At 35.3% G+C, this 27,817-nt stretch overlaps 1 protein-coding gene across 3 annotated transcripts; it reads left to right on the top strand.

Moving 5' to 3' along the window:
* Positions 1–1,718: 1,718 nt before the first annotated feature.
* On the top strand, positions 1,719–19,622 carry LOC105342319 (uncharacterized). 3 transcript variants are annotated; one of them, XM_066084473.1, is made up of 11 exons: positions 1,719–1,841; positions 1,924–2,059; positions 4,065–4,265; positions 4,561–4,688; positions 5,685–5,853; positions 9,051–9,155; positions 9,274–9,456; positions 9,572–9,681; positions 10,447–10,513; positions 10,949–11,039; positions 17,943–19,622. In XM_066084473.1, exons 2-11 carry the CDS (start codon positions 2,005–2,007, stop codon positions 18,331–18,333), a joined length of 1,500 nt encoding a protein of 499 aa, XP_065940545.1. In that variant the 5' UTR covers positions 1,719–1,841; positions 1,924–2,004; the 3' UTR covers positions 18,334–19,622. The 3 variants fall into 3 exon arrangements, with proteins under 3 accessions (XP_065940545.1, XP_065940543.1, XP_065940544.1); XM_066084471.1 differs by having other exon boundaries at positions 5,682–5,853; positions 17,943–19,620; XM_066084472.1 differs by lacking the exon at positions 1,719–1,841 and having other exon boundaries at positions 1,868–2,059; positions 5,682–5,853; positions 17,943–19,620.
* Positions 19,623–27,817: the final 8,195 nt, after the last annotated feature.

Here is a 27,817-nt window from a genome sequence, read left to right as displayed (position 1 = left end):
ATTATACAACATTGTCTAGATTGTTTGTATTGTAATTCCATTAAGCTGATTTTATCATACCTATTGTTCCTCAGGTGAGCGATGTGGCCCATGGGCCTCTTGTTTTAAATAAGAAAATCAATTTACCTCGAGAATATTTCACTTGTATGAATGTGAAAATTCAGACTATTTTTCGTCCCTAAATTCACTAAAATTTGTCATCCAAACACTTATTAAACATTCAATGATTGATTTGTGCATTCAAACTAGAGAATTGAAATACCCTAGCCAATTCACAATATAAGGTGCAAATTATTTCCTTTATGTATACTAGTATTGTGCATATAAAATTAAACTGAGTTTATTTTACAAATATCTTACATTTAGTGTGTAATGCATATTTTTGAAAGTGTAATGCAGATCAGTACTTCATATTACGCATAATTCAGGCCACCAGACAGTACCAGTCAACACTATAAAACATAATATGCAAAGGTGAACTGACGTTACAATCACTTTTAAAAAGTAAAAAACTCTGAATTGAACATTCTGTTAAAATGTTTATTATTCAACGACATGAAATGAAACTAGTTCACAGTATCGTGCCGTCATCTCTTTCCGATAGTCCATACATAGTTTACCCAAAAATCACGTCATTTTTTATTATTTACGACAAGTCTATTCGTAAGACTTAAGAAATAGCCAAGTCTTCATATATGGGATGCGACGAACGGCCCTAATATTGCTTTCCAACGTGCTTTCTCTTGTTAACTTCAGTTCAAATGAGATTTTCTGGCCACTTTTTGTCCTTTGTCTGTTTGTCCGCCTGAGAATTTTTCACATAGACTATACATGTAGCTTCAATGCTGCAAATTGCGATCATAGTTCTGTGCAAGCATCCCCATCTTCATATCCTCAAATTAAGTTCACAGTGACCTATCATTGGTATTTTAGAATTATTTATAGTCAAATCTGAAACATTGATAGTATTGGGCTAATGATCATCAAACTTTGTTATAGTTGGTGTGTCTTACTACGGTATCATAATTTTTAATCAAAAGTAGGGCACGTTGAATTATTTTTCGCTTTTAATCATTCATTTTTCATCTTTTAAAAATCTTTGATACGTTGAGACATATGATGATAATAAAATTGGCAGGCTACTACGTATTAGAGCTTGTATATGATGCTTCCCCCCCCCCACCCCCCTAAAAAATTCAATAATCTTTTTATATAATGTTTTATTCATTGTCAAGAGCAAAAGTCAATCCAACAAAAATGTTTCTGTCATTTCAGTACATAATTCCTATTTTACAATATAATGAATTGTGCAGTCGTATTGTTTTTTTTTTCATTGGGATTAATCTTTACAAAATTTATCGAGTACCGGTAATACATTTATTTCCAATGAAAAAAGTCCACTATTTCTTAACTTAATAAAAAATAAATTGATATCTTTGCATCGTTGGTTCATGCGGATATGAACAACAATTACGCTACATCAGATGTGTGTATTTCTTCTGCATTAATTAATAAATCTTCATATCCCATGATCCACAAAAGGAAACATTTTACTGTTTGTATCTTCAAATCTCTCTGGATCTATCATTCATATCCATATAAACTGAATAAAAGTACGCCATTTTATCGTTATTGCCGATCCACTTGTTACACCGAAGAACGGTCAATTTTATAAAGAGTTGTATATTATTAATAAATATATTTTCATAAACAATCAGCGGACGGCAGACGCACCCACAGGTGTCCTTACTTATTCCTACCTGTACAACCAAACGGTCGAAATCATGTCTAACTGTTTACTCATTGTCTTGTGACATCCTGAAAAATGAAAAACTGTACCGGTAAGTGCTTTTCTAAATTTGTCTCTGTCTATGTAAGTGTAGAGTTTGAGGGGGTTTGAGGGATTGTTTTGTTTCCCATCAGGAAATGCCCCACTCTGACGCAGACGATGACAGAGTATTGGGCTACAGAACATGATGAAGAAGAAAACCACTTAAAACATTGATGGCAGCTAAACTGAACTTTGTGATTGTGTTTTCTTTCTGTTTTATACTTGCAGGTGAGAATTTATTTCTATTTTATACTTCTTCCTTTGGTTCGTCAGTCAATGTCCATTTAGTGTACCGTCTACAGGTAAGCCGGAGGCAATGTTTTGACTTGTATTAAACTGTTGCGATAACGACGGTATAAATGTGAATGTGAACCGTCCAATTTTTTCATGGTTTCATTGTTTTTGTAACGCCAGTAGGGACTCTATTATCTTCTTTCAAATCACACTTTCTCGTGTTTGTTTGGCAATTGGTAAAAAAAATTAGGTCATACCGCAAAAAATTCTGGACAAAATGTACTATTATATAAATAGTGCCTGTTTGGGAGGGTAACAGTTGAAATTGACACCCCGAGAAAACCATTGTCAACCGACGCGAAGCGGTTGACAATGGTTTTCTCGGGGTGTCAATTTCAACTGTTATCCTCCCAAACAGGCACTATTTATTTTGTTATACTGAATGTCTTAATTTTAAGAAAATTTTACTGCTTTTATATAGGAATAACGTGAATTCTACAGCGAACCATACGCGCATAATTTTCGCGCATGTAACATTTTTTAATGTTACCCGTTGCTAAGTGCGTTGCTAACGCTGAGGGTAATAGTAAATATTATTAACTGCGACTTAACTAATCAGATTTCGGTATTTAATATGAAAGTATAACAAAATCCAATAAAGCCCGAAGGGCTTTACGATGGATTTGATCACGCCCCGACCGAAATTATCACCTCATAATATTCAAAGAATGATTCCTTATTACTTATATTTATATAATTTTAAGCCATTGTACGATTAAATATTTAAATATGAATAAGCAAACCCCGCTGGCGCCCCAATTTGATGTTATGGGTTTTATAGTACAAAATCGATACGTAGTGTAATCACAGGCAACGGCACTGGAAAATGTAAATATATATATATAAGGAAGTTCAGGTTCCTTATTAGTCACTTTATCTACACTCAAAGCAATTGTTTTATTACTAGTAATGTAAGTATAGTTTAATCAAAGTAGGTTAACGTTTAAAGTTAAGGACCTTTCAATTAATTTCTCTTTATTTCTGTAGGCTTTTGAAAATAACTTGGATTTTTCTAAATCATTTTATTCATTCTTTTGTTCCAAGCCAACTGCAATTCGTACTCATACAGTACCGTTATTTTTACAAAAGATACTGTACATGTACGACCACACAAGATACTTAAAAACGGTTGAAGGTCACTGCACTTCTACCTATCATAATGGTCAAAACGTGCCGATACACGACCGTAAGTCTGGTCAAGTGGTAGCTTCAATGTACGTCAGTTTGACCTAAGTCTGATCAAAGCAGCTCCCTTGTAAGTTCCTTGCTAGATAACATTGCACATGCAATTAGATGATGCAATCACAATTGGGTTACTGTAACAAATAAATTTCAGCTGCAGTTATTTGCATAATTTACAGAACAAAACGCATCTCATGATGTGGTTCTAAATCTTGATATATTCACTGGAAACTACAGTCGATGCATGTCACGATCAAAACAGTCGTGATGATTATCCTAATTGATAGGTTCTTGCCGTTGATTTGGTAATGACTTAGGGTAAACCTTCCATTCAGAAGGCTTTCTACGTCCGCTCACTGTACATGCAGTATACGTTTAACAAGTCGTGATCGAGAGGCCATATGGAGACAAAAGGATCGGGCGTCCTAAAACATATTTAGTAGAAACACATCTGTAAATTATTATTTATTGTAAATTCAAAGTTTACAAAATCAAAACTAACTTGGGAGAAAAATTCTATGGAATTTAGGTGGCAGTTCTTAGGAATTTAGATATTACATTTTTATATTGGACTTAATTTTTGGGGGGATTTACGTTTATGAAAAAGAGAGACATTCCAACAATTCGTTTAAGATGGAATGTTTTGAGTTATGGGAACAAGTATCCACAGAATCTGTTAAAATTTAGACCCTTTTAAATATTAATTGTTCCGCAATATAAATCACAGCCTTTTTTAATTATAATTTTTCCACTTAAGCAAACGCCAACCGACTATTTGTACCCTTAGAAGTTGGGTCGTGGATAGAGGGACAGAGACTGTGTGCAGAGAAAGGCGGAAGACTCCTTAACACGAATGATTTCTCGTTCTATTTGGAAGAGACACTCAAAAACTTCGAGCCAGGGCGCAACTTCTGGATCGGAGACGTCCAGAGGATTTCCGAATTGATTCACATCGAAGGTTGGAAATACTGATATTTAGTATAATTTCAGTGGTTACTGTGGTTTCATTAATATTCAAGGGTATCAATTTTCGTGGATAAAGTGAAAATCACAGTTTCAAGGATATGTAAATTCGTGGCCAATGACCCCATTAATACAAAATGTTAATAGAAATTGCATTTCAATGAACATTTAATTTCATGGATCAACTTAAAAACGAAATCCTCGAAAATTGGTATTCAACGAATATTGATGAAACCCCAGTTCTATTCTTTTCGTAGTTAATTAATGCGATTGTATTGAACGTAATCCAGGTTGCTATGACAGAAGCTCCATCCAAGCAATGCTCTCCAGCTCCATTCTATTCACATCGGCCTTGACACCAGCACGATGCCAGGAAGTTTGTTGGAATGAATACAACTCCAGCTATTTTGCCATTAAGGTAACTTTGTATCATAAAATACTTTCTTTGGTGATTCATTAGGGATATGAAGGTAGCGACATTGCAGAAAAAATACATAACCCGCGTTAGCGGTATATGTAATTTTTTCTGCAATGATCGCTACCTTCATAACCCGCATGAATCATCAAAGAAAGTATTTTATTGCTTATATTAACATTTTTCTTTTAAGAAATTAATAAACTGATTATGAAAAGTAAGTAAAATTCACTAAATTACTGTTAACGTACATAAGTACGTTAGCTAAAAGAAACAGCCAAATCGTCTCCTGTGAGACGTTGAGTCTGGCATCATCATATATTTCGTAGGTCGCTGTACCAATCGATAAACAGGGCGTGTCAATTTCAGCCCTGTCAATTTCTTCTCAGTTTCAGCCAATCGATGAACAGGACGTGTACATAAGTTTTCGTAAGAAATAGAGGGAATAATACTTGGTAAATGTCAATATTGTACCTGGAAACATGCTTCAAACTTAAATGCTAATATTGTTGCGTGGTTAAAGTGTGGTTTATTTGAAAATGTTGACATTCCAAACTGTAAAAAAAAGAATGTGTACCTAAGTTAGAAGTCTGGTATATAACCAGTGATATGCATGCAATTGCAGTTAATATCCAAACAAATCATTTTTTATGCGTATTGAAATTCGTGAATATCTTTAACATGTTTCGTTCAACCCCTATATTCAGCTACTTTTTTTCATTTTAATCCATTTAGGCAATTTTGACAAATGATTAAATATAAGCTAGCCATCTTACATTTTCTAGAATAAAATAGATAAGGCAACCATTACAACCATTATTGTCTACGTTAAAGGTCTATACTTTGGTAAACAACACACCAAATATAGATTGTATATTGTATTGTATACCCAGTATTCAATGTATTATAATAAAAAAAAAGCGCAATAGACATGGCATATTAAGGAAAAAAATGATAATAACCTGATAGTAGAATTGGTTGATATCTTTTTTTTAGCAGGAGGAGTGCTATTGTCTACAAGGTCTAAAAGACATTACATCTCTGAACTTGACTTCTGTCGCCAAATGTGACTACAAGTGCAACACAAAGGAACCTCCGCGTGCATGTGGTAGCAAAGATGGCGGGGACGTCGACGCACTGAGCGTCTATAAATCTTCTATGGTCCCAGGTATTTCAATGTATTTAATCTACCGAGAATTTTTTGAAGATAGGGGGAATTCGGACTAAATTAAAGTATGAAATTAGTGAAGCTATTCGTATATTAGCATTTTTTATCCAACAAATTGTTTTATTATTTCTAACAATTACAAAATAAAGGAAAGGGTGGACAATTTGGACAAATTTTGCGATAATCATTCAGAGGTCATAAGCAAAAAAAGTAGGTCTTTGATATTTGAAAGTGAAAATTAGCGCCACAATAGTAGGGTTATAATGCACAATAAGTAGTTTTTTGTTCCCATGAGTGGAATTTTTTCGCCCCTCAGTAAACGTACGCGGTAAACCTTAATTCATAGCTCTATAGAAACAGCCAGGCTGAAATCTACACGCCCCGTTTATATTATCGATTGGTCGAAATCTACAGCGACCTGAGAAAAATCACGGAGTGCACGAAATAATCATGATGATGTCAGACTCAAACTCCCATAGTAGACGATTTGGCTGGGTTTTTTTTTTATAACTAACTCACTGATGTACATTAACAGTAATTTAGTTAATTTAACTTACTTTTAACCATCAATTTATTAATTTGTTAAAAGAGAGATGTAAATATAAACAAAAAAAATGCTTTATTTGATTATTCATGCGTGATATGAAGGCAGCGATGAATCACCAAAGAAAGCATTTCATTGTTAAAATTACTTCATTTGATGAGATTGATGTTTTCTATATTTTTTATTCAAAATTTAGATCTTTTTAGTTATATTTTGGAAAATTGTTTTTTTTCTTTTCTTTATTACACACCATATACGTATATCTTACATGATTTGGACTCACCTACTTTCAAAATATTCTGTAAAGAGGCTTGAATCGACACCCCCCTTCCCTTTCTCATACACGATGAAAAGTACTAAGAATACAGACAGACACACATCTTAGCTGAAGATCTCTATATAAATGAATTAATAACAGAGTTTATTATACATTGTATATTGAATTACTTATAGATACATGTAACTTGATATAATGTACATAACCTAGCTTCCCACGAGTTCACTTTCATCACCAATCTTAATGATTATGATTACATGTAAAATCAGATCCTGTATAGTCCGGTCATGAAGATCGCTAGCCTATACAAAAGTCAATGGACCCCATTCAGACGGTATACGCGGCGATGCACCAGTATGTTAAAATTACAACTTCATAAACAGGTTTTTTCCTTGCCTCGTATTTTTTAAAAACAGCGGGACTTGCACATTGATTTTTGCACGACTAACCTGAATTTTGAATCAAAGAAAGTGTAGATAATTGGATTTGCACAATATGCCGTAATGAAGGCATTTCTTGCTATCATGTAAATATTTATGTCAACTCCATGAAATGATTTCCTAGTCCAAAGATTGTCATGGAAGACCGAGAAAATCATAATAGTGATGTAAGGAATCCAGGCCACGATGTAAACAATAAACATCAAGATGAACATAACACTAAAGTTCATCCGTCTCTTATGATGGTGACGTAACTTCCGCTCAGCATTTGTCACCATCGTATCACTAGTATGAATACTGAGAATGCTTGTTGAAATTTTTCGTGAATTTCCATTCAAATTGAAATTATGAGACTCAATGGAACCAAAATCAAGATCAATGCATTGTCTTTTGTTATTTTCAATCCGTTGCTGTTTTCCTGGAAACGTTTTATATATGACAATTCCAACTTTGGCATACATGACACAACAAGAAATAATTATGCCTATTACGATAGTTGAAATCACGATCATGCGCACAATTTCTTGAATTGGATGGTTTCCGGCCAGTGATTTGCATGTACGCCCTGTGACGTTATATTGATTAAACGTGACGTCAAATTCTTTAACATCAGCAAAAAACACTGAGGGTGTTGCAAATATTGCGGACCCGAGAAAAATGCCAATAATCGCCATCTTTTCAAATCGTTGAAAATTAAAGTTCCTCTTCGAATGGCATATCTTAATGTATCTGCTTAGAGCAATGGCCAACTGTAACAGCAATGACGCCGCAACGACAAAATAAGTGAAAAAGTAAAACACTTTGCACAGTACTTGCGATGGAAAGTTAACGTAATGCGTAACGTCCAAAATGAAGAAAACTGTTGTTACCACACACGCTGAAAAGTCTACGCCTGCTAGATAGGGTATGAATAACCTGTTTTCGGTCGTTTTAAGTTTAACCTGATAAACAACAAACACAAAAATGTTTCCGCTCACTCCAGCAACCAGGCACAAAAATAAATGCACCAGACTCGGGAAAAGATGTCTGGTAAATTCCTGATGCCATAATCTTTCCAGATGTTCAATGTCCGCGACAGAAACATTGTTTTCCATCGTTAAATGGCTTCTATACACGTACCCTCATCAGTTTCCCGGATTCAATGAGAATATTTATTGACGATCTTACGTTATATTGGGGAAATCATCTTACGCATATTTCGGAGATCACAACTTTTACGAACTTCCCGTGGTATAACAAGTTAGATAATAAGATTTAAAGATTTAACAATCGTATGTTATACATTATGCTACATAAGTGTTTGTCACAAACAATTCCCAGAGCAGAGCTTCGAGATGATATTTGGTACTCTTTTAATGATGGTGGAGATAAGACGGTACTAAAACTAAGTAATATTTGTTAATAAAATTCTTGATGGAAGTAATAGTTGGTAGAATGGAAGCTGATTCTTCATTGACGGTAAGACAACACCACAGACACCATTTAGTTTTTGGAAACTTATCACTAAAAATATCATCCCCAAAAACATGGTAATTTATACAAATGATATATATATATATATACCATTTAATAATAAACAACTTGTGTAGTACTAGTAGTTACAAGGAACATATATTTCCAACTCATCAATTAGACGATATTTATAACTGAAAAAGCACAGTCATCATTTCAAAATAGATTATCATATTTCCTTTGATTTTGAAAATAACTTGTATTTCTTTTGTTTTTTAAAAGCACCTCTAAAGCATAACTGCTGACTGATATAGCCTATATTATTGGTTGGAGTATAGGGGTATTGGGAGAAAACCAATCTTTATATATTTTGACAGATATCTTATATCGTATGATCTCTTTGTACTTAATTGTTTATGACAGCCGAATCACATCTTCTTTTGGATGATCATTACTCTCTTTCCTTTCTTTTTTTGAAATACAGGAGTGCCCAGCTATCGTTGCATCAAGGTAGAATGTACTGCCAACAAACGGTATATGAACGAAAGTTGTTCAAAGACATTAAAGCCTTTCTGTTCTCAAAACGTTAGTAAGTACATATTTATAAATTAAATACAATCGTGTGCTATGAGGTTTATTAGTTTGTGTAATTTATGAATTATTAGTTTGTGTAATTTATGATTTCATATTGTGTGTTATTACTACAGGCAATGGTGCCTATAACTGGAACATTTCTTATGATCAGTGCGACAAAGGAAATGGCTATTTGGATGGAAGAGCAAATTTAAAAGATGTTATGAGTAATTGTGGGGAAATTCGAAAACGATTTCCAAGTGATTATGTTTTTTGGCTTGGGATCAGGAGACAGTCATTTCAAACAATGGACCAAGGTAAAAATACACTCCACTCCCGAAAAATGTAATTCTATAGAGCATGACTACATTTGTTTCTTAGGACGTTTACTCAAAATCGTCCTGGAAAAAAATTGATTTGTTTCTTTCATAGGGTATTCCATTAGGCCTGATACATTAGAGAAATGCGAGTATTTTAACACCAGTTCGGATTTGCGACAAACAGATTTGAACTGCTCGACTGCTAGATACAGCGTCTGTGTGGTGAGTCGTACATAACTTCTACAGCCTTCCCATAAAAAGCTACAAAAACAAACTACGCAACCTTGGCAAATTTAGAACAGCAGCATTTTTTTAAAATAAAAAGCTTAAAAACATATTTAAGAAACTTTTATTAGATTGCATAAATATTCACGATATCTTAACAAAATATTACTTAAGGTAGCTTACAGGACGGCTGAATGAAAATTTACCCTGAAAATCAGTCAGCTATAATGTTTATACTGGTTTCAAACATCTTCGCTAGTCAAGGGTTTTCGGTCCATTCCGTTCCCCATAAATGTGGAGCGGAGTGGACTGGAAACCCTTATACTTGGCTAGCGAAGATGGTTTCAAAGGGTTCATTCTACAAAAAAATCGAGAATCTTCTGCAAGGTTGTAGTGTCATCGTTCTCAACTACCGGCAAATATCAATGTTGACCAACTCAAGCAACGCATTTTGAAACATTTTTTTAGTCTGGGAGTCGAAAAAATTTAAGAATATGTTTTCAATTAGACATGCATATTAGCATCCGATTGTTGTCGAAAAAAAAATAATTTTACACAATTTCCATTTTCCATTAACCAAATATTAGAAGAAAAACCTCACTGTTTTTTTTCAGCTCTGAATGTGTGTTATGTTTGACTGTATATTGATATTGTGTATATGTAGTTTAAATTACATGGTAATCTATCCATAATTCAGTTTTAATGTGTATTGCGTTTATTTTGAATCCAATATCTAAGGTTACATGAAAGTAACTATTTCAGTTGCCCAATGGAATGGAAAGGAATAGTAAAACCAATCTGCCAGACAGCACAAACGAAGATCCAAACGGTAAGGCAGTAAGAATATAGGTTTTTTTGGTTTAGTACCCTTTTAACATAGTATTTGCTACATGTAATCAGAATTTTTCACGTATTCATTTATGCATGTAACGGGCGGTAATCAATGGTAGGGTCTGATCCTTCAACAACTGTGATAGAAAGTGATTTTTTTTTAAAATTGTATAGAGACTTCATTAAAACTTGTGGTGGAAAATCTACCGCCGTGATAGGAGACTTGTTGAGATATTAATGTGTTTATTATTCTCAAAATCAACTATTTCCTAGTAATTATAGCTGTAACTAGCTCTGGAAATGTCCTTAAAAAAAGACTATTTCAGGGCTGTTCTATTATTTCATTTCTGGTTTTGTTTTATTTTTTGATTCGTTGAAATCTAATTGTGCTGTTTATTGTTTTTGGTATAAATGTCTTTTCTTTGTGTTACAGGTCAGAACCATACCGCTGTGATAGTCGGGGGCGTTGTGGGAGGGGTGCTGGCCAGCGCAGCCGTCTTCATCGTGCTGCTTCTTTACACAAGGTACATGTAAATCTAATACATAGGTAGCAGTTTATTACATTTCTTTAAAAGGGTGATATCTCTAAACAAATGTTTTAAACGGCCCTTTTTATACGTTTAATGGCAGAAAAATTAACAATGATTTTGATAATTTTACAAAAGAAAGACTAGTAATAAAAAGTGACATATGTTGATTAGTGTTAATAACTTTGATTGCTTTATATTTGAATAATTGACACATTATCGATAATTTTGTAGACCGTCAAACAGTGATTTTCGGGTTTTTTTGTGTGACCTTGTCCCTGTAATGAATACAAATGAAGAAAATAGGCGGGCCAGATCGGACAAGACTTGTTTACACAATACATGTACGTGACATATCACGTGACATTGTTTATTGCTAAAATCTCACCAGTTTAGGGAAAACTAACATCCGTCGAAAATACAACATACAAATAATTCATTCGAATAAATTAAGAATAATGGCATATATACTAGTCACATCGAACACGTTTATCGATAAGGATGTCATGTGATACGCGTAGTACAGACATGTAACTTTTTGAAAAGTGCAAAAGTCCACTTGGCCTTCCCCATTATAAACTGATGTCGTTTACCCGGTGCGAACACGATTAATCTTAAGTTTTATTATGTTAAATATGAGCGCATTGAGGTATTTTCTTCTTTTACACATAAGATTTCGACAAATTACATTGGCCAGCTGAAGTAGAAAATTGTACCTAATCGCGCTCGTGTATTTTAAAGACTTTCAAATATTGGGCGGAGCGAAGTCTACGGGACTGAATGTAAACTGTGTACCCATACACCCCTGCGAATGTTATTGTCATTTAAATTTTAGACCACGTGGTTTTATTTGACCCTTTCAGTTTCGCAGTAAAAATCGTGCCTCGTGTTTATTGTCTATTTTATAGAATCTAGGTACTTGTTGTCAAATATAAATTCTAGACGTATATTGATTTTAAACTTTATCTTCATTAATTGGTGGATAAAACGTGTTCTAGAAACAAAGGTAACAATACAAAAAATAGTTTTTTTTCTGCTGTGGAAACAATGAACATGCGTAGTAGATATTCTCCACTAGGAATTAATTTTCGATCCGCGCCTGACCTAGTAATAACATCTATACTGAAAAAGATTATACTATTTTATGTAGAATGTTCCTTGAAAATGGCTCGATATACTAAGTTTTTATGCAAAACATTCACCTATTGTTTTATTTAAAAACATGGTATTGCACACCACAAGCAACAAACATGACTATGATTTTATTTAGCAACCCAATGTTCATATTTTCAACCACTCTACACGTGGTTGAACACGAACGATAACTCTGTTCTGAATAACATCGTTTAATTTGAATAACCGCTTGATGGTGAAATAAGACATACATCTTAAAAGATTTTGATGTTTTAACATACATCAAAGTATGACTTGATATGAAAATTGACCAGTACTTACATATTTTGAGAATATTATCCGAACACTTATACTTCCGCTCGAAATTTCACAGGAACTGAACAAATCTCGGTGAAGTCTCGTGAACTTTCATTCGAGCACCTCTGGATTTATTACATACTGGAGGTTTTTAAAGGTAAAACCCCTGTTTACGAGATATCTATACTTACCTGCATCAACTTTTTGCATTTTCCCCGAGCTGCCTACGATCATGCCTGAACTTTTGAGACCACCCCTGTGGTATCATCTAGTGTTTACCCATAATGCACAAGCATACTTCCGTTTCAGTTTTGTGAGGGCCTACACAACTAGGACCTAATGAACAGGGGTGGGTCATGCAGGTAAGTATAGATATCTCGTAAACAGGGGTTTTACCTTTAAAAACCTCCAGTTTACATCAATATTTATAATTACCTGCATCAACTTTTTGCAGAATTTGTAGCAGAAATATTGGGCGGGAGATTACAATCACTATCATATAATAGTAAAATAAAGAATACACTCACCCAAAAAGATATTCTATTTTTGTTCTTTTTCTTTTGCCCATCTCGATGTATCAAGAACTGATGACTTGGCAAAGCGAGCTTCTCCTTGAGGAACATCTCTCATATAGAATGAAGTAAAGGTGTTTTCTGTTGCCCAATGAGCTGTCTGTAGAATTTCTTCTAGAGTTGCACCATTGAAAAGGGCCCATGAAGTTGCCAATCGTCTTGTATCATGTGCACGCACATGAGATAAGGTCTCACTGTTATGTTTATACACAAACTTTACTAGTGACACAATCCTTGGATGCTGGTTTTTGCGAGTCCGATTTGTAAGTCAAGAATAAACACTTTTCATCACCACGAGAAGACTCTGTCCTTTTTAGGTACATTTTAAGTGCTCTACAAGGACACAAAAGCAAGTCTCTACTGTCTGTTGCAAAGCTATTAAACTCTGGTATGAATATTGGTTTCCATGGCTTTCCTAATCTCTGAGTTTTGGCTAAAAACTGTATATTTGGTAATAAACATATTCCATTCTGCTCAAGACGTAAATGTGACTCTCCAATTGAAAGAGCTTGAATTTCGCTTACTCTTGATGCTGTTGCCAGAGCCACAAGGAACACTGTCTTCCATGTAAGGTACTTCATATCGCATGAATTCATCGGTTCAGATGGGGAGTCACACAACTTCCAAAGAACAGTCGGCAAATCCCAATTTGGAAGTAATGGTCGTACATTAGGTTCAGAATTGTATATTCCTTTTATTAACTTTGACAGATCAGTGTTGTTACTGACAGAACTATTGCTCCAACCCTTATGCATAGATGCTATCGCTGACCTATAACCCATTAAAATATTTGGCTTACAATTACGTTCTTCATGCAAATAGATGAAGAAGTCTGCTAAATCAGCTACAGTGGCCTCAACTGAATCCTTTTGGTTCTTGGCACACCATTCCTTGTAGATTCGTATTCTAGCATCATATATTTTTCTTGTTGACTGTCTTCGGGAGTTGAAGATAAATGACTTAGCTTTCTCAGAAAATCTATTCTCTGTTCTTTGTTGTTTGAAATTTTCCAAACCGCCAGATGCAGACTTTCTGGACTTGGATGAATGAACTGCCCTCTTCTTTGAGTCAACATGTCTCTTATTATTGGAAGTTCCCTTGGAATGTCGACCAATAGATGTAGTAGGTCTGGAAACCATGACTGTCTTGGTGAAAACGGATCGATGAGGAGAAGAACACACGACTCCTGTTCCACTTTCCTGAGTACTTTCGGAATTAATATGGGAGGCGGAAATGCATATGCAAACATTCCTGTCCAATCTACAGCTAGCGCATCGCATTCCCAAGCCAATGGGTCTAGAAACGGAGAACAAAACACTGCTAGTTTCCGGTTTTCCCTTGTTGCGAATAAATCTATGTTTGGAGTGGGAAAAACTCGAAAAATCTGCTGAACTATTTCTTGGTTGAGACTCCATTCTGTCATCTTGGGAATTTGTCGCCCTCTGGACAACTGATCCGCTATTACATTCTTTTCCCCTGGAATGTGAGCTGCTTTGAGCTGTATCCCGAGAAGGTGACACCAATGCAGAATCCTCCATGTCATCACGCATAGGGCTGCAGACTTTGTCCCCCCTTGGCGATTGATGTAAGACACTACTGTTGAATTGTCTGTCCTCAGCAAGACTTGCCTGTGTTTGACATTGTCCCTGAAGTGATGAAGTGCATTCTCCACTGCACTGAGTTCCAACAGATTTATATGTGATGACTGTTCTATTACCGTCCATTTCCCCGACACATTGCGATCCTCTAGGTGGGCTCCCCACCCGTACGTTGATGCATCCGTCCACAAGGTTAGGTCTGCTCTGAAGCTCAGAATAGACGTTCCTGCCAGAACATTCCCTCTCTCTATCCACCAGAGAAGATGTGGGATGAGAAAACTGTCCATTTGAATCAGATGATCCAGTTCGTCCACATGTGGACGCCACTGGGACAGAAGGCAGAACTGAAAGGGACGCATCTTGAGTCTGGCAAGAGGTACCAAATCTATACAGGCTGCCATTAAACCAAGGACTCTGAGGAATGTACGTGCTGGGATAAAAAATTCCATAATCATTGTAGAAATTGCCCCACGCAGACTGAGAAAACGGTCCAAACTGGGGTAGACCATATCCTGTTGGAGGTTGAATAGTGCTCCAAGATAAGTTATCTGTTGCGTTGGCTGCAAAATTGACTTGGATTGATTTATTACCAGGCCCAAGTCCATCAGCAGAAACAAAGTTCTCCTTAGTTGATGAAATAATGTCATTCGATCTGCATTTTTGAGAAGCCAATCGTCCAGGTACATATAAATGGAAATCTGTTGACTTCTTAGATGTGCACCTATTGCCCCCATTAATTTCGTAAACACTCTTGGGGCTGTTGCTAGACCGAAGGGCATTGACCTGAATTGATAATGGATATTGTCTATGCAAAATATGAGGTATTTCCTGTCTTCTGGATAAATTGGAACATGTAGATATGCATCCTTTAGATATATTGATGCCACCCAGTCTCCTACATTCAGAGCCTGTATTATTGACCTTAGAGATTCCATCTTGAAATGTTGATTTTGGAGAAATATATTTAACGGTTTCAAATTGAGAATCGGACGGTAACCTCCGTCTCGTTTTGGAACAACAAAAAAGGTGCTGTAAAACCCCTGACCTTCCTGGATCTTGGGAACAATCTCTATGGCATGCTTTTCTAATAAACTTTCTATTTCTTCTTAAATACATTGTCTTTTGACGACATCTTGTACATATGTTATTCTTACTCCTGTATTTGGAGGGTGTTTTATGAACACAAGTTTGAGTCCTTCCTGGACTATTTTTAAAATCCAATCGTTGGATGTAATTTTCATCCACTCCCTGTGGTACGAAATGATCCGACAGCCTACTTTGGCTTATTTCTGCAACTCGAGTCGAGTCTCTAATTGATCCGTCAAAATTACTTTGGGGGACGAAACCCCAAACGATCTTGTGCAGAACCACGAGTTTGACCTCTGAAGGAACCTCTTGAATTGAAATTTCGTCCTCTTCCTATAGTAGTCTTTTGATTCTTTTCTGAAGCAAACTTTCCCTTCTTTGCAAAGGATGACTGCTGTTCTTTCGGTTCCGAGGTGCCCACTGAATCATCTCTCTTTCTTTTCCTTGCAGAACTGAGGGCTGAACCATCTCTCTGCTTTGAACCCCTCAGGTGCTGCGTTTCTTTAGCATCGCGCATACTTTCTGCACTTGCGTGAAGAATATCAAAATACTTCCCACAAAAGAGCTTAGGATTCAGAGTTGTCTGTACAAGGAGTTTGTTTTCAGTTGCTTTGTTTTTAAAAGCCAAATCCTCAATGTGAATGGCTCTGCGGGCTGCAACTGCACCCACTAACATGCGGGAAGTAACATCAGCCATTGACTTGAACACCTGCATGAGTGCTTGTAGGGCCTCTATTTTGTCCTCATCAGATACGACGTTATCAACGTAGGACGTAATTAGAGAGGCATATGTCAACTCTCTTAGAAGAAGTCGAGATCCTTGATCTATCTTCCATAACTCATTGTTGCGTGAATGCAACATAGGGTTGCGGAAACGGTAAGAATTTTTGTTTCCTTTTCTCCCTGTTGTAAAACTGCTGTCCTCGGCTCTGAGTTTCAGAGGCATCAACTGAGTTGATGTTCAGTTCTGTAGACACTTTTTAACAAAAATTTTCCAGTCTACCATGCATGAACCATTAGAGTCTGTGTCATGCGTATGTACTGAACCTAAGACAGAGTTATCAAACTCTGAACGATTATCCTCGTGAACATCAATAACATCATCAAGTGAATTGCTTAAGACTTGATCAGTTTCACCTCTGTGGCTTACCAGATCATCGTCATCCGATTCTCTGGAGCGTTGATCATCTGACGGTCGAAATCTATCGAACCTGTTACACGCCCTGTCTGAACGAACATCAGACGTAATAGCAATAGTCGGTTGTTTATTCGATTCCTGGACCAACTCTTTAATTCTAGCGTCAATCAACCTTTTCATGCAATTCTCTTGATATTGCTGCCATTGGGCTTCGAAATTCCCCAACACGAAAGGCGGAAAATTACCTACTTGAGGTGGGACTGAACCCTGCGTCAAGTCGCCGCCATTTTGACTCATTTCTGTCGGAGAAAGAATTTCTGATGCAGCTACGTTTCCCGCAGAGGAAACTTGACTATCAGAACGATTGCCACTATTCCCCACAGAGGGAACTTCTGGATTTGGCAATGTAGCTGACTTTCTCCCCGCTTCAGATTTCTTTCGCTCGATCATCTTTCTGATCAACGTCCGTTTTTCCTCTGACCACTTACTGCAAACTTCGCATGGAAATGCTTCGTTGCAAACTTTGTGTCTATAACACTCTGCGTGGTCATCCAAAACGGTCATTTCTCTATTACATTTTACGCAAATTTTCAGACATTTTAAGACCGCAGGCTTAAGAAATTTTAATCGAAGAAAAACACGCGGCTTTTCTTCTCGAATGCCCGAACAAAACTGAAACGGAAGTATGCTTGTGAATTATGGGTAAATACTAGATGATACCACAGGGGTGTTCTCAAAAATTCAGGCATGATCGTAGGCAGCTCGGGGAAAATGCAAAAAGTTGATGCAGGTAAGTATAGATATTGATGTAAACTTAGCAACGATAAAGAAAACATTCCGAACACATTCGCAGGGGTGCATAGTCCATACCATTATTAATAAGATGCGAACCATCAATGTGATCGTTTATCTCGGCTGAAAAGGGGATTATACAAGGGTAAAATTAATACATAAAAAATTAGGTACATGCACAATTTTTTTTAAAAATCCGAAATTTTGTCATTATACTGGAAGTCGCATTTCACATCATCCTGTCTTTAAAAATCTGTGACGAGTGAAATCTTATTTTTGACAGATGGAAACGAAATCGACATAAAGAGGACCGGGCGACATCTGAAGTCACCAACTCACTGTCTAAAGTACATGACGAAAACGTTCAGGTGGAGTCTTCAGTTGATAAATACTCAGTCGTAAAAGGCAAGGGAACAGAGGAAGACATGTATTATGAGAGCCAAAACGAGTATGATATTCTTGGAAAAAAGCGGTCGAAAACGAAAGTGCAAGAAGATAACTTTTACAACATGTCCGAAACCCCAGTAAATCAGAATGTATACGCACGAGCGGATCAGGTTTCTAAAAGGGTGTCTGATACTGAGGACATGTACGACCATACCAATGGCAGCGACATGTATGGGGTCTCGCTGGTTATAGAGAGTGAAAATGTATACAACCAAAGCAAGATCTGAGACCCACACCGGAGTCCATAAGGTGACAAGACATTTTAATCCACAGACACCGTATTTATTTTTATGTACAAAGTATAATTTTAACCTCGTATTCCATCGAATCTACGGGGATCATGATTTAAATTAGTTTGATCTACACTATCTGATGATGATTGCACACAAGTTTAAATCGGACTATATACAGATCAAATGGTATATGAGAATAGCAGGGGCGGATACAGGATTTGTAGTTAGGGGGGGGGCGTGGATACAATTATTGAGTCAGGGGGTATGGGGGCCGCCTTGAGGCCCCCCGTGGGTCCAAGGCAAAGCCCTGGTGAGGACCCAGGGGGCGAATCCCCTTAAAGCTCCTGGGTTTTCGTGTATTTTGAAGGTAAAACCAGGCTCAAAATAGTGGTATTTTTTCAGTTATGTACACTTTACACAAAAGTATAAAACAATTTGACACATATTGTTACTTACACCTAATACATGTATTGGATTAAAAACAAAATATTTTAGGCATTTATGAACTCCCAAAATTAACCAGGTTATCAAAGTTACAACATTCTAATGACGTTACGGTATCAGACTGTTAGAAATATCTGATGCATCAAATCTTCAATATTCTTATATTAAAATAGTCTATTTACCTAGAAAAAAAATTCAAAAAATATACAGTTATTCAGAAATTTCTGCTTGCATCGCAATATGGAAATGACAGCGCAGTCTACACTTGAAACAAAACTGCTGGGATTTCGAGTCGATTCTTGGTCGAAGCCCCAAGTTCAGGGCCCTGGGGAATTTGATGCAGCCACCATAATAAAATGACCAACACTGCTTGTTTTAAACACAGTTTAATTGGTTTGTTATCAGAACCTGTCAACATGCATTAGGATTAGATGTTTATAGATGTTTATAGAGCAGCAGAATTACAGTCAGCATAGCACAGCTAGTGTATCAACTGAAGTGTAATATATATTGAGTCAGGCATAATTATAAATAAAACTAGAGCAGAGCTCGTGGCAAAGCCACGAGTAGGTCTTCCGTTGTTGCTGCGAGTTGAAAATGTATGTGATATGGTGTCAATAATTTATAATGACTAAACTTTCAGTTCTGCTTTTGTTATAAAAATGTGTTGTGTTTGAAAGCCTGTATATAAAACGTGTTTTGAAAAAGAAAGAAAGAAAATGTTTTAGGAAAACTATCTGTCGAACACAGTTTATGTAATCGTTTCAAACATTCTTTAAAAAATGAGATGTTTAATGGCGAGTTAAATTTTCAGAGGGTAGCAAGCATTGTTACATGTACTCATGAATCATGTGAGGAATTGTGTTTTTGGGAGTTGATTTTAATAAACTCTCCTATGCAGTTACTCTAGCATACCGAAACTAAAACTGTGTTTGCACAAATCATCGCCGCTGACAAGACTTAGTTCTTGAAAATAATGAAGTATTTTTTTAAAGGAAACTTTTTTAAAAAATACCTTGGAAATAGTCAGATTTTAAATGGTTGGAACAATTTGAAGTTTTTTTAGTCGTGTGTATTCCTACGCCAGAGTTCAATATAAAGTCTCGTTCAACCATCGGCTGTCTCCTTACATCTCCGGCAAGTAGAGAGTCAGTCTATATTTAGAGGTCGCATCATCAAGCTATCATGTGACCTGGTATCTCTTACTTGTCGGAGATTAATGGAGACAGCCAAGCATCTGGTTGAACGAGACTAGAGTTAATTATTGGTTGGATCCATACAATTTTTGAAATATTTGGAATACCAAAACATAGTTTGATGAAATCAATTCTATTTTAAAATATTACACAACATAATTCATTAGAGGTTTTCTCAAAATTCTAGTCGGAACAGTCAGAGAATTCATATTATAAAAATGTGCATAATTCAAATGAAGATTATAAACTACTTGCCAAGCAAACTAGCATATCGTTGATTTTAAAATAAATAATATTCGATAAAATCAACTCTCGTCAGTACATCAGTACTTTGATTTAAAAACCGAACCCGCCTACAAAACACATAACCTTTTCTCTAAGATAACTTCTTTATTTAAAAATATTTCTAAATTTTTGAAAACTATGTGCAAGTTTAGAATTGTTGCGTGATGACAAAATTTACAGACCCTGAAACTTACTACTACACCAAAAAACGTGCGACTTACTTGCGAGAAACGTTTCGTGTAAACCGTTTAGCGTTTCGTGTGATTGTGAAGCGTTTCGTGTAAACCGTTTAGCGTTTCGGGCAAAGCGTGTAAATCGTTTCGGGCAAAGCGTGCGAGAACTGCGTGAAACATTTATCAGATTTCATTCGGAACTCACTGACACTTCAATTCACTTTCAATTGATGAAAGGGAATATATCCAAGATATCTTCATTGAACAATTTTCACTCATAAAATTTCACAGGAACAAAAACAATTTTTTTACGGAGATTTATAATGGGAAATGTTTACATCTTTTCTCCATTCGGAAGTACTCGGGATACCTCGCGCAATATTTAAACGTTATCATCCGGGCTTATTAATGGCTGATGCAATGCAAAATCCCCGTAGACTTTCAATATTGGGATGTGTATTGAAACCTGAAGCGATAGAGGGGGCGTTTCAACACATATAATCTGGACATTTTTCATATAAGTGGACGAACGTAGTTTTAGCACAAAGGTATTTACTATTATTGAAATATCAAGCAAAAAGTGGTGGAAGAAAAAACTCGGGACATAGTATATCTTATAAATTTATGAAACTTTGAAGTGTTTTGAAATTCTTTAACCAGGGAACAACGATGTATATATATAGATCAGTAATAGGATAAGGTAATGTCAAACATCGAAGACTGTACGAATATTTAAGAAACTGTTTTTATTACAAGTGTTACCGTTAATAATTAAATCAAAGTTTGCCGAATCTTCCTGGAATTAAACATAGGTTGTAAATTTACTTTGTATAAAATCTTTCTTCATGGTTACTCAGTGTGAAACATTCTTTACCTTAGACGTTTTACTTTTCCACTAAGCATCCGCCTTCGTTGCCTTTCCTTTACACTACATCTAAATTCATCATGTTCATAAGTGATTACTCGTTCGCATTTTAAAATATTTAATGTCCGTATTCTCGAACTCCATGCTAGGAAATTTAGTTGAATATAAGCTACGTCATTCTTATCCATGTGCATGTTGTCGACGGCACGCGGCCAAAGAAATTTTCACAATCGTTCTTTAAAAAGCTTTAAAGTTATACACTATAGGATACACATGTAATTTTTATATGCAGACCTTAATTAATTTGTTTGCAAGTTTATAACTAATGATTATTCCTTTATCGGCACCACTTATAATTTACTCAACTCTCTCTCTCTCTTCTTTCTCTCATTCAAGTCACGAGCGGCAATGTCTTAACTCCGCCCAGCTACGATCTGATTGGACAAAGGTCAGTGAAAACATTAGGTAGAAACTTTTCTGGAGTAAACCCCTATTAAACGCTTCAATGTACTTCGCTGTAACTTAAACGATCATGTTTTGATAAGCATATATATTTTTTTATTTATTCACATCGATAACTCTTACTGAGACCATTCGACTTTGTACAAGCAGCACACATAACCTCGGACATCGGGTGTCTCCTGCACCTGGCTGAACCTGTCAATCAACCTCTGTGTATTTGTTTTCATTGGATGGTCAAGCGTCTCTTTCTTTGTCAATAGCCAATCGAAAATTAATTACTTCAAGGTAATCGGAATCAGTATTTGATGAAGCATACAATTCAAATGACAAAATTTTTATTAATTATCTGAAAATTATTTAAACCACTGTTAATGGAAAACAAAGAGTCTTAGAAGTAATTAACACACAGGGATTTGCCTACAATGTACACAGTCATGCAATTACTAGTAATTATTATGGGGATCTTTACGCATGGTACTTAATTCGAACAGATTATAATAATCTATACACTGTACGCCGTTACACATGTACGAAGCGCCGGTAATATATACGAATATTGAGTCAAAAATTTAAATCATTTTTATTTCTTGTTCTTTTCAATACAATGTGAAATTACTTTCAGAAAAAAATTCCGAAATACTAATTACAACTTTCTTTTTTGTGTAATCATTTGAATTTTTTCTGGGTTCATGTATATATGTGTACAGAACATACTTATTTACGCGCGAATGACACGACATAGGAAAAAAAATAATCGGTTGTTCGTAGAACATTTTTATCTTACGAATGTGACTAATTTAATTTTAAATATTTTTCAACATTATCAATGTAAATAATATCAGGTGTATTTACTGTTTGTGGTTTTACATCGTAATCTCTGAAACCAATAAAAATACTAATGTTAGCAGAAAAATCAAATCCCGCCGAATACTGAAATACCGATTTCAGTTAGCAATCATACGGATTTTATTTTTGGTATTGACTATTGAGTTACGGTAACTTTTTTTCTGGATGATTTTATTATTTATTATTTATGTAAAAGCACCATTCCAACAGTTACTCAATTATATAACAATTGATGATCTGGGGCTATATATATGTTCCGAGCTGTGTGCGCTGAAGCGACACAAGATTCTCGGTCGCATGTGGCGATTGAATTTACACAGACTGACCGAATAAACAAACGGGTGGGAATATGAAACAAAATGTTACACATGAGAAGAAGCCACCAAAAATGATTTTCGATAGATCTTGATATCGTTTTGACAATTAAAAAAGTCCAGCGCGAGCTCCTGTCAGCGGGGCGGGAGGGGGCAGCAATGAGTTCGCTTCTACAAAGAAACGAACGACCATGTAGAAAAACTACAGAAGTGTTTAATATGTGACCGATAGAATCTAATCTAAAGTTGTTTAAAATTCATGTGCATTGTTTTTTTAAAAATCATCGAATGCCTCAATTCAGGACATTTTTTATCGTGCTAGCACCTACTGCAAACATGTTACATGGAACTTTGATTATAATTTGATTTTTAAACTACCTGTTTATCTTTTCATCTTAAACGAATATAATAGTTGAAAAAATAATAAAATATAGTTGTGTCCGTGCAAAATATGAAACATGAACGCGCGATAAAGTACACATGTAGAAGAACACGAACCGACCCCGGATTACTTGGCGCCGGTTCTCCTCAGCCATGTGCGAGGGATGATCATCATTTAAAGGTTTATTATTTGTGTGTGTGTGTGTGGGGGGGGGGGGGGGGGGTTGATTTAAAGTTTCTAAAATATTTTACATAAACAAACTAACCATTAATTTATGTCTTAAATGTACGATGTTTACGATTTGGAGTAATATCGCTCATTAATATTCATTTACACTCAAATGTTCAATTGAATAAATACAAGATGGACAAACTTTTATAGGATTAAATTAAAACAGTTCCTGTTTTTACGGCTATATTAACTCAAACACGTTCATATGCATGTAAGTGTGCGTCGCAGTGTGAGAATCTTGTGTATTAAAAACCCGCTTAATAACCGCTAGGTAGTGCAGCCGTGGCTGATCTCATCGGCCGTTGGCGAAGGATATATTACGTAAAGGTATATGTACAACGCACAGACAGGCACAGTTCAGAACCCAGGAAGATTTGAAAAGTTTGCAGTATAATGACCATACTCTATCAAATAAAAGTTATTTATTTTAAACTTAAAACCCACAATTGATCTGTGTCTATTATTGCTTTAGATTGAGATTGACATTGCTTTTATTAATTAACTGAACGATTTCTTAAATGACACCCAATCGTTTAATCCATAAAAAAATTGTGTAATCAAAACGAAACCAATTATCGGGTTCGCGGCTAAATAAACTCATACATGTATATGAGAGACACAGCTCTCGTGTATTAGATAACCGCTGACCGCTACAGCCGCGAGCATGGTGACCGATTTTCTCGGCCACGGGCGAGGGAGAGCTTACGTAATGGTACACACACACACAGCTCTGATTCAAGGTAGATTTTAAATGCATGGAGTTAATAAATAAAATGTAATTCATATAGTTTTTTAATTCCATATTTTGTGGTTAAATAGAAAAGAAAAAGAATGTTTTGTTTTCCAATTGCCGTTTTTATTGATTATGCACTATAAGAACTTAACAACAATGACTTAAACTCCTTAAAAAAGCATGTACTCCAACAAAAAAAAAATTCTTATAAATTAATGCCTCCTGTATAAACCAGCATACATTCTGCGGCAACTTTATGCCAGTTGTACGCACAAAGACTTTCGTTAACTTGTCTAATGAAAACAGGTACATGTCAACATGTAAAGCTTTTTACACTCATATTACACATATCACTTACAAAATAATATTGTTACGACCTTTATGAGATCCCAACAAACAACTTTTCCAGCGACATCCATATCAAAATCCTAACCGTTTTTGAGTTATTAAGCAAAAACTTTAAGGGGCTATTGGCCCTTAATTTAAGGGGCCAGCCCTTTTTTATTGGTGTCAAATGAAGCCCTTGATATTCTGCACAACTTTTATTCTACATGTCTTAACAAAAAAATTTTCGTTAAAAAGATATAAAGGAAAATATGTCTAAATTTTTGCACTTTTTGGAATCCTGTTTTTTGACCCCCTACCTTTTCCTAAATAAGGAACGTAATCCAAAAACAAAAACCGATGTATACAACTTCAATGTCTTTGTTATTCAAATTCGTTGGATTCCCATTCCCTGCTATCATAGTCTCGGAGCCTTTGTCTGGAAACCAAAGGCCCTAAAAAATTTTAAAAGGGGAATAACTCGTTAACGGAAAGGGAATTCTAACTTTTATGAATTGATGAAGATAGTGTTTTGTAAAGTCCATTAGCCCTGAAAATTTGAGCAAAATCCGTTCAGAAATGAGCAAGATATGAAGCCTCAAAGTTCGCGTCTAGGAAGAAAAAAAAAAAAAGAAAAATAAGAATAATCTTAACCCGCACAATAATAGAAAGGTCTTCCGTTGGAAACGGAAGACCTTAATGAAACACAAAATGCTAACTTTTCTATATAAAATTTATCAAATTATCTACGTCATGCATACTTTGAAAATTTTAGGGGGGGGGGGCGTGCGCCCTCCACGCCCCCCCCCCTCCTTAAATCCGCCAGTGAATAGTGTTTCGATTTATAATTTCTCTATATAGTTTTAAGTGAAATTTGAATCTCGTATTTTAACTATGATCTCTGCTGATGTTTGCATACAAATCTCAGAGTAATAGGCAAAGTGTCAAGAGACTAGCTGTTTTAAATGAATTTTGTCCGGTTGTTTTTTTTTCATTTGCAAAAATTCAACCTATTATTGAGATTCTACCCAATCCCCTGGGATTTCAACATGTATGAATTTTTAACCGGGTTTTCCAACGGAAAAATCCGGTTATTAAAATGGTGAAAATGGCGGGCGGGCGGCTGCCAAAAGGGTACCCTCATTGTACGGATAACTCCTCCTACAGTTTTCAAGATAGGAAGTTGTTCTTTTGCAGATCAATTGTACATATATCAGAGGTGTGCATATTGCTAGGATTTTGATTTCCGATAATTTATCGAAAAAATACCAGCTATTGAACTTAGTCATTTTTTGGCAAAATATTTCATATAGGGTACCCTCATTGTACGGATAAATCCTCCCACAGTTTTCAAGATAGGAAGTTGTTCTTTTGCAGATCAATTGTACATATATCAGAGGTGTGCATATTGCTAGGATTTTGATTTCCAATAATTTATGAAAAAAATACCAGCTTTTGAACTTAGTCAATTGTTGGCAAAATATTGCATATAGGGTACCCTCATTGTACGGATAACTCCTCCTACAATTCTTAATATAGGAAGTTGTTCTTTTGCAGATCAATTGTACATGTATCAGAGGTGTGCATATTGCTAGGATTTTGATTTCCGATAATTTATGAAAAAAATACCAGCTTTTGAACTTAGTCATTTTTTGGCAAAATATTGCATATAGGGTACCCTCATTGTACGGATAAATCCTCCTACAATTCTTAAGATAGGAAGTTGTTCTTTTGCAGATCAATTGTACATATATCAGAGGTGTGCATATTGCTAGGATTTTGATTTCCGATAATTTATGAAAAAAATACTAGCTTTTGAACTTTTGAAAATGTTGCATATACATGTAGGGTACTCCATTTCACTGGATAAGGGTTGACATGGATTATGGATACAGTTTACATAAAAGAAAACCCGGTTTGCTGTCACATTAACAGCTTTTCACTTGTTATTATTTGACACAAGTTTCAGATTAATTGGACAAATGTTTCCCTTAAACGTCATGTTACCATTGCGACCATTTTGAATTTATACGATCACTAATGGCACGCTACATGGCATACTGTACATCTCCATCTCTGTTATTATAATGTGATTTTTTTTTCTTGATTTTCTTTGGCAATGTTAAAAAATTATTTTTTAAGTAAACTAATTTTACAAATGTTCTCTGAATAATTAAACAACCCTATAGGTATAAATTTTCACGATAGCAATATTATTGATACGACATGATATTGTATTATGTTTACATTCTACTGTGTTTTTCCATTAAATTTTGTGATGTTTAAAGAGGTTCGCTCCTTAGGTTTTGGGTAGCCATTTTCGGTCACCTCTAGTCTGAAAATTCTGCATCACGTATTAATTCTAAAAGTATATTTATATTTTACAATGCCAAACAAACTTATTGAATAAAATAGTTTTTTTTAAATTTACATTTAAATGAGACATTAAATGTATGTCTATTTGTATGCAAAGTTTTGGAAAGATGACATTACTATATTTTTATTTTATTTGCGTTATGATTTGATTGCTCAAAAATTTTGTAACATCGGTTGTTGTGTTCATTATGTACTGGCCTTTGAAGCCACCAGTAAAGCAAGAAATTTCAAACTTTGACTTGGATTTTACTTTTATAGTCACTATATAGACATACATGTACTATAGTCATGTGTTCAAATTAATACTGTATTAAAATCATAACTGAATAATAGTTCAAACTATAAATATTTGTTTGATTTCTTCAAGTTATCAATTTCCATGTCAAATTTTATCAAACATTTCAGGAAAATTATCATTTTTCTTTGGGCCTATATTTCCAAAAAATAAAAAAAAATTGCAATCATTGCTGGTGTTCAGCGAAATCATCGTATTGACCTCAAAAACAGCAGTAATTGTATAATTATACAATTATTGCTGGGTTTTTTTTAGGTCAATACGATGATTAAGCTACCAAAGAAGTACAATATTTAAACAATAAAATGCTTTCTTTGGTGATTCATTCGGGATATGAAGGTAGCGACTTTGCAGAAAAAATACATTACTTGTGTAAATTTTTTCTGCAATGATCGCTACCTTTATAACCCGTATGAATCATCAAAGAAAGCATTTTATTGTTTATATTAACATTTTTCTCTTTTAAGGTGTAATATCCCTCTGCTATTAATTTTACCATATTTTTTCAAAAAAAAATTTCATATTGATTTTCATGAAAGTCAATATCAATAG

The sequence above is a fragment of the Magallana gigas genome, chromosome 5 (genome assembly GCF_963853765.1).
Source record: "Magallana gigas chromosome 5, xbMagGiga1.1, whole genome shotgun sequence".
In the NCBI taxonomy this organism is placed as follows: domain Eukaryota; kingdom Metazoa; phylum Mollusca; class Bivalvia; order Ostreida; family Ostreidae; genus Magallana; species Magallana gigas.
The sequence above is the reverse complement of the archived record's forward strand: the minus strand, read 5'-3'. Positions and strand labels throughout refer to the sequence as shown.

Coding starts and splice junctions, on each gene's coding strand:
- LOC105342319 (XM_066084471.1), top strand. CDS start 2,005: ATGGCAGCTAAACTGAACTTTGTGATTGTGTTTTCTTTCTGTTTTATA. Junction 5,854..9,050: donor TAAATCTTCTATGGTCCCAG/GTATTTCAATGT, acceptor TTTGAAATACAG/GAGTGCCCAGCTATCGTTGC. Junction 9,682..10,446: donor CTAGATACAGCGTCTGTGTG/GTGAGTCGTACA, acceptor TAACTATTTCAG/TTGCCCAATGGAATGGAAAG.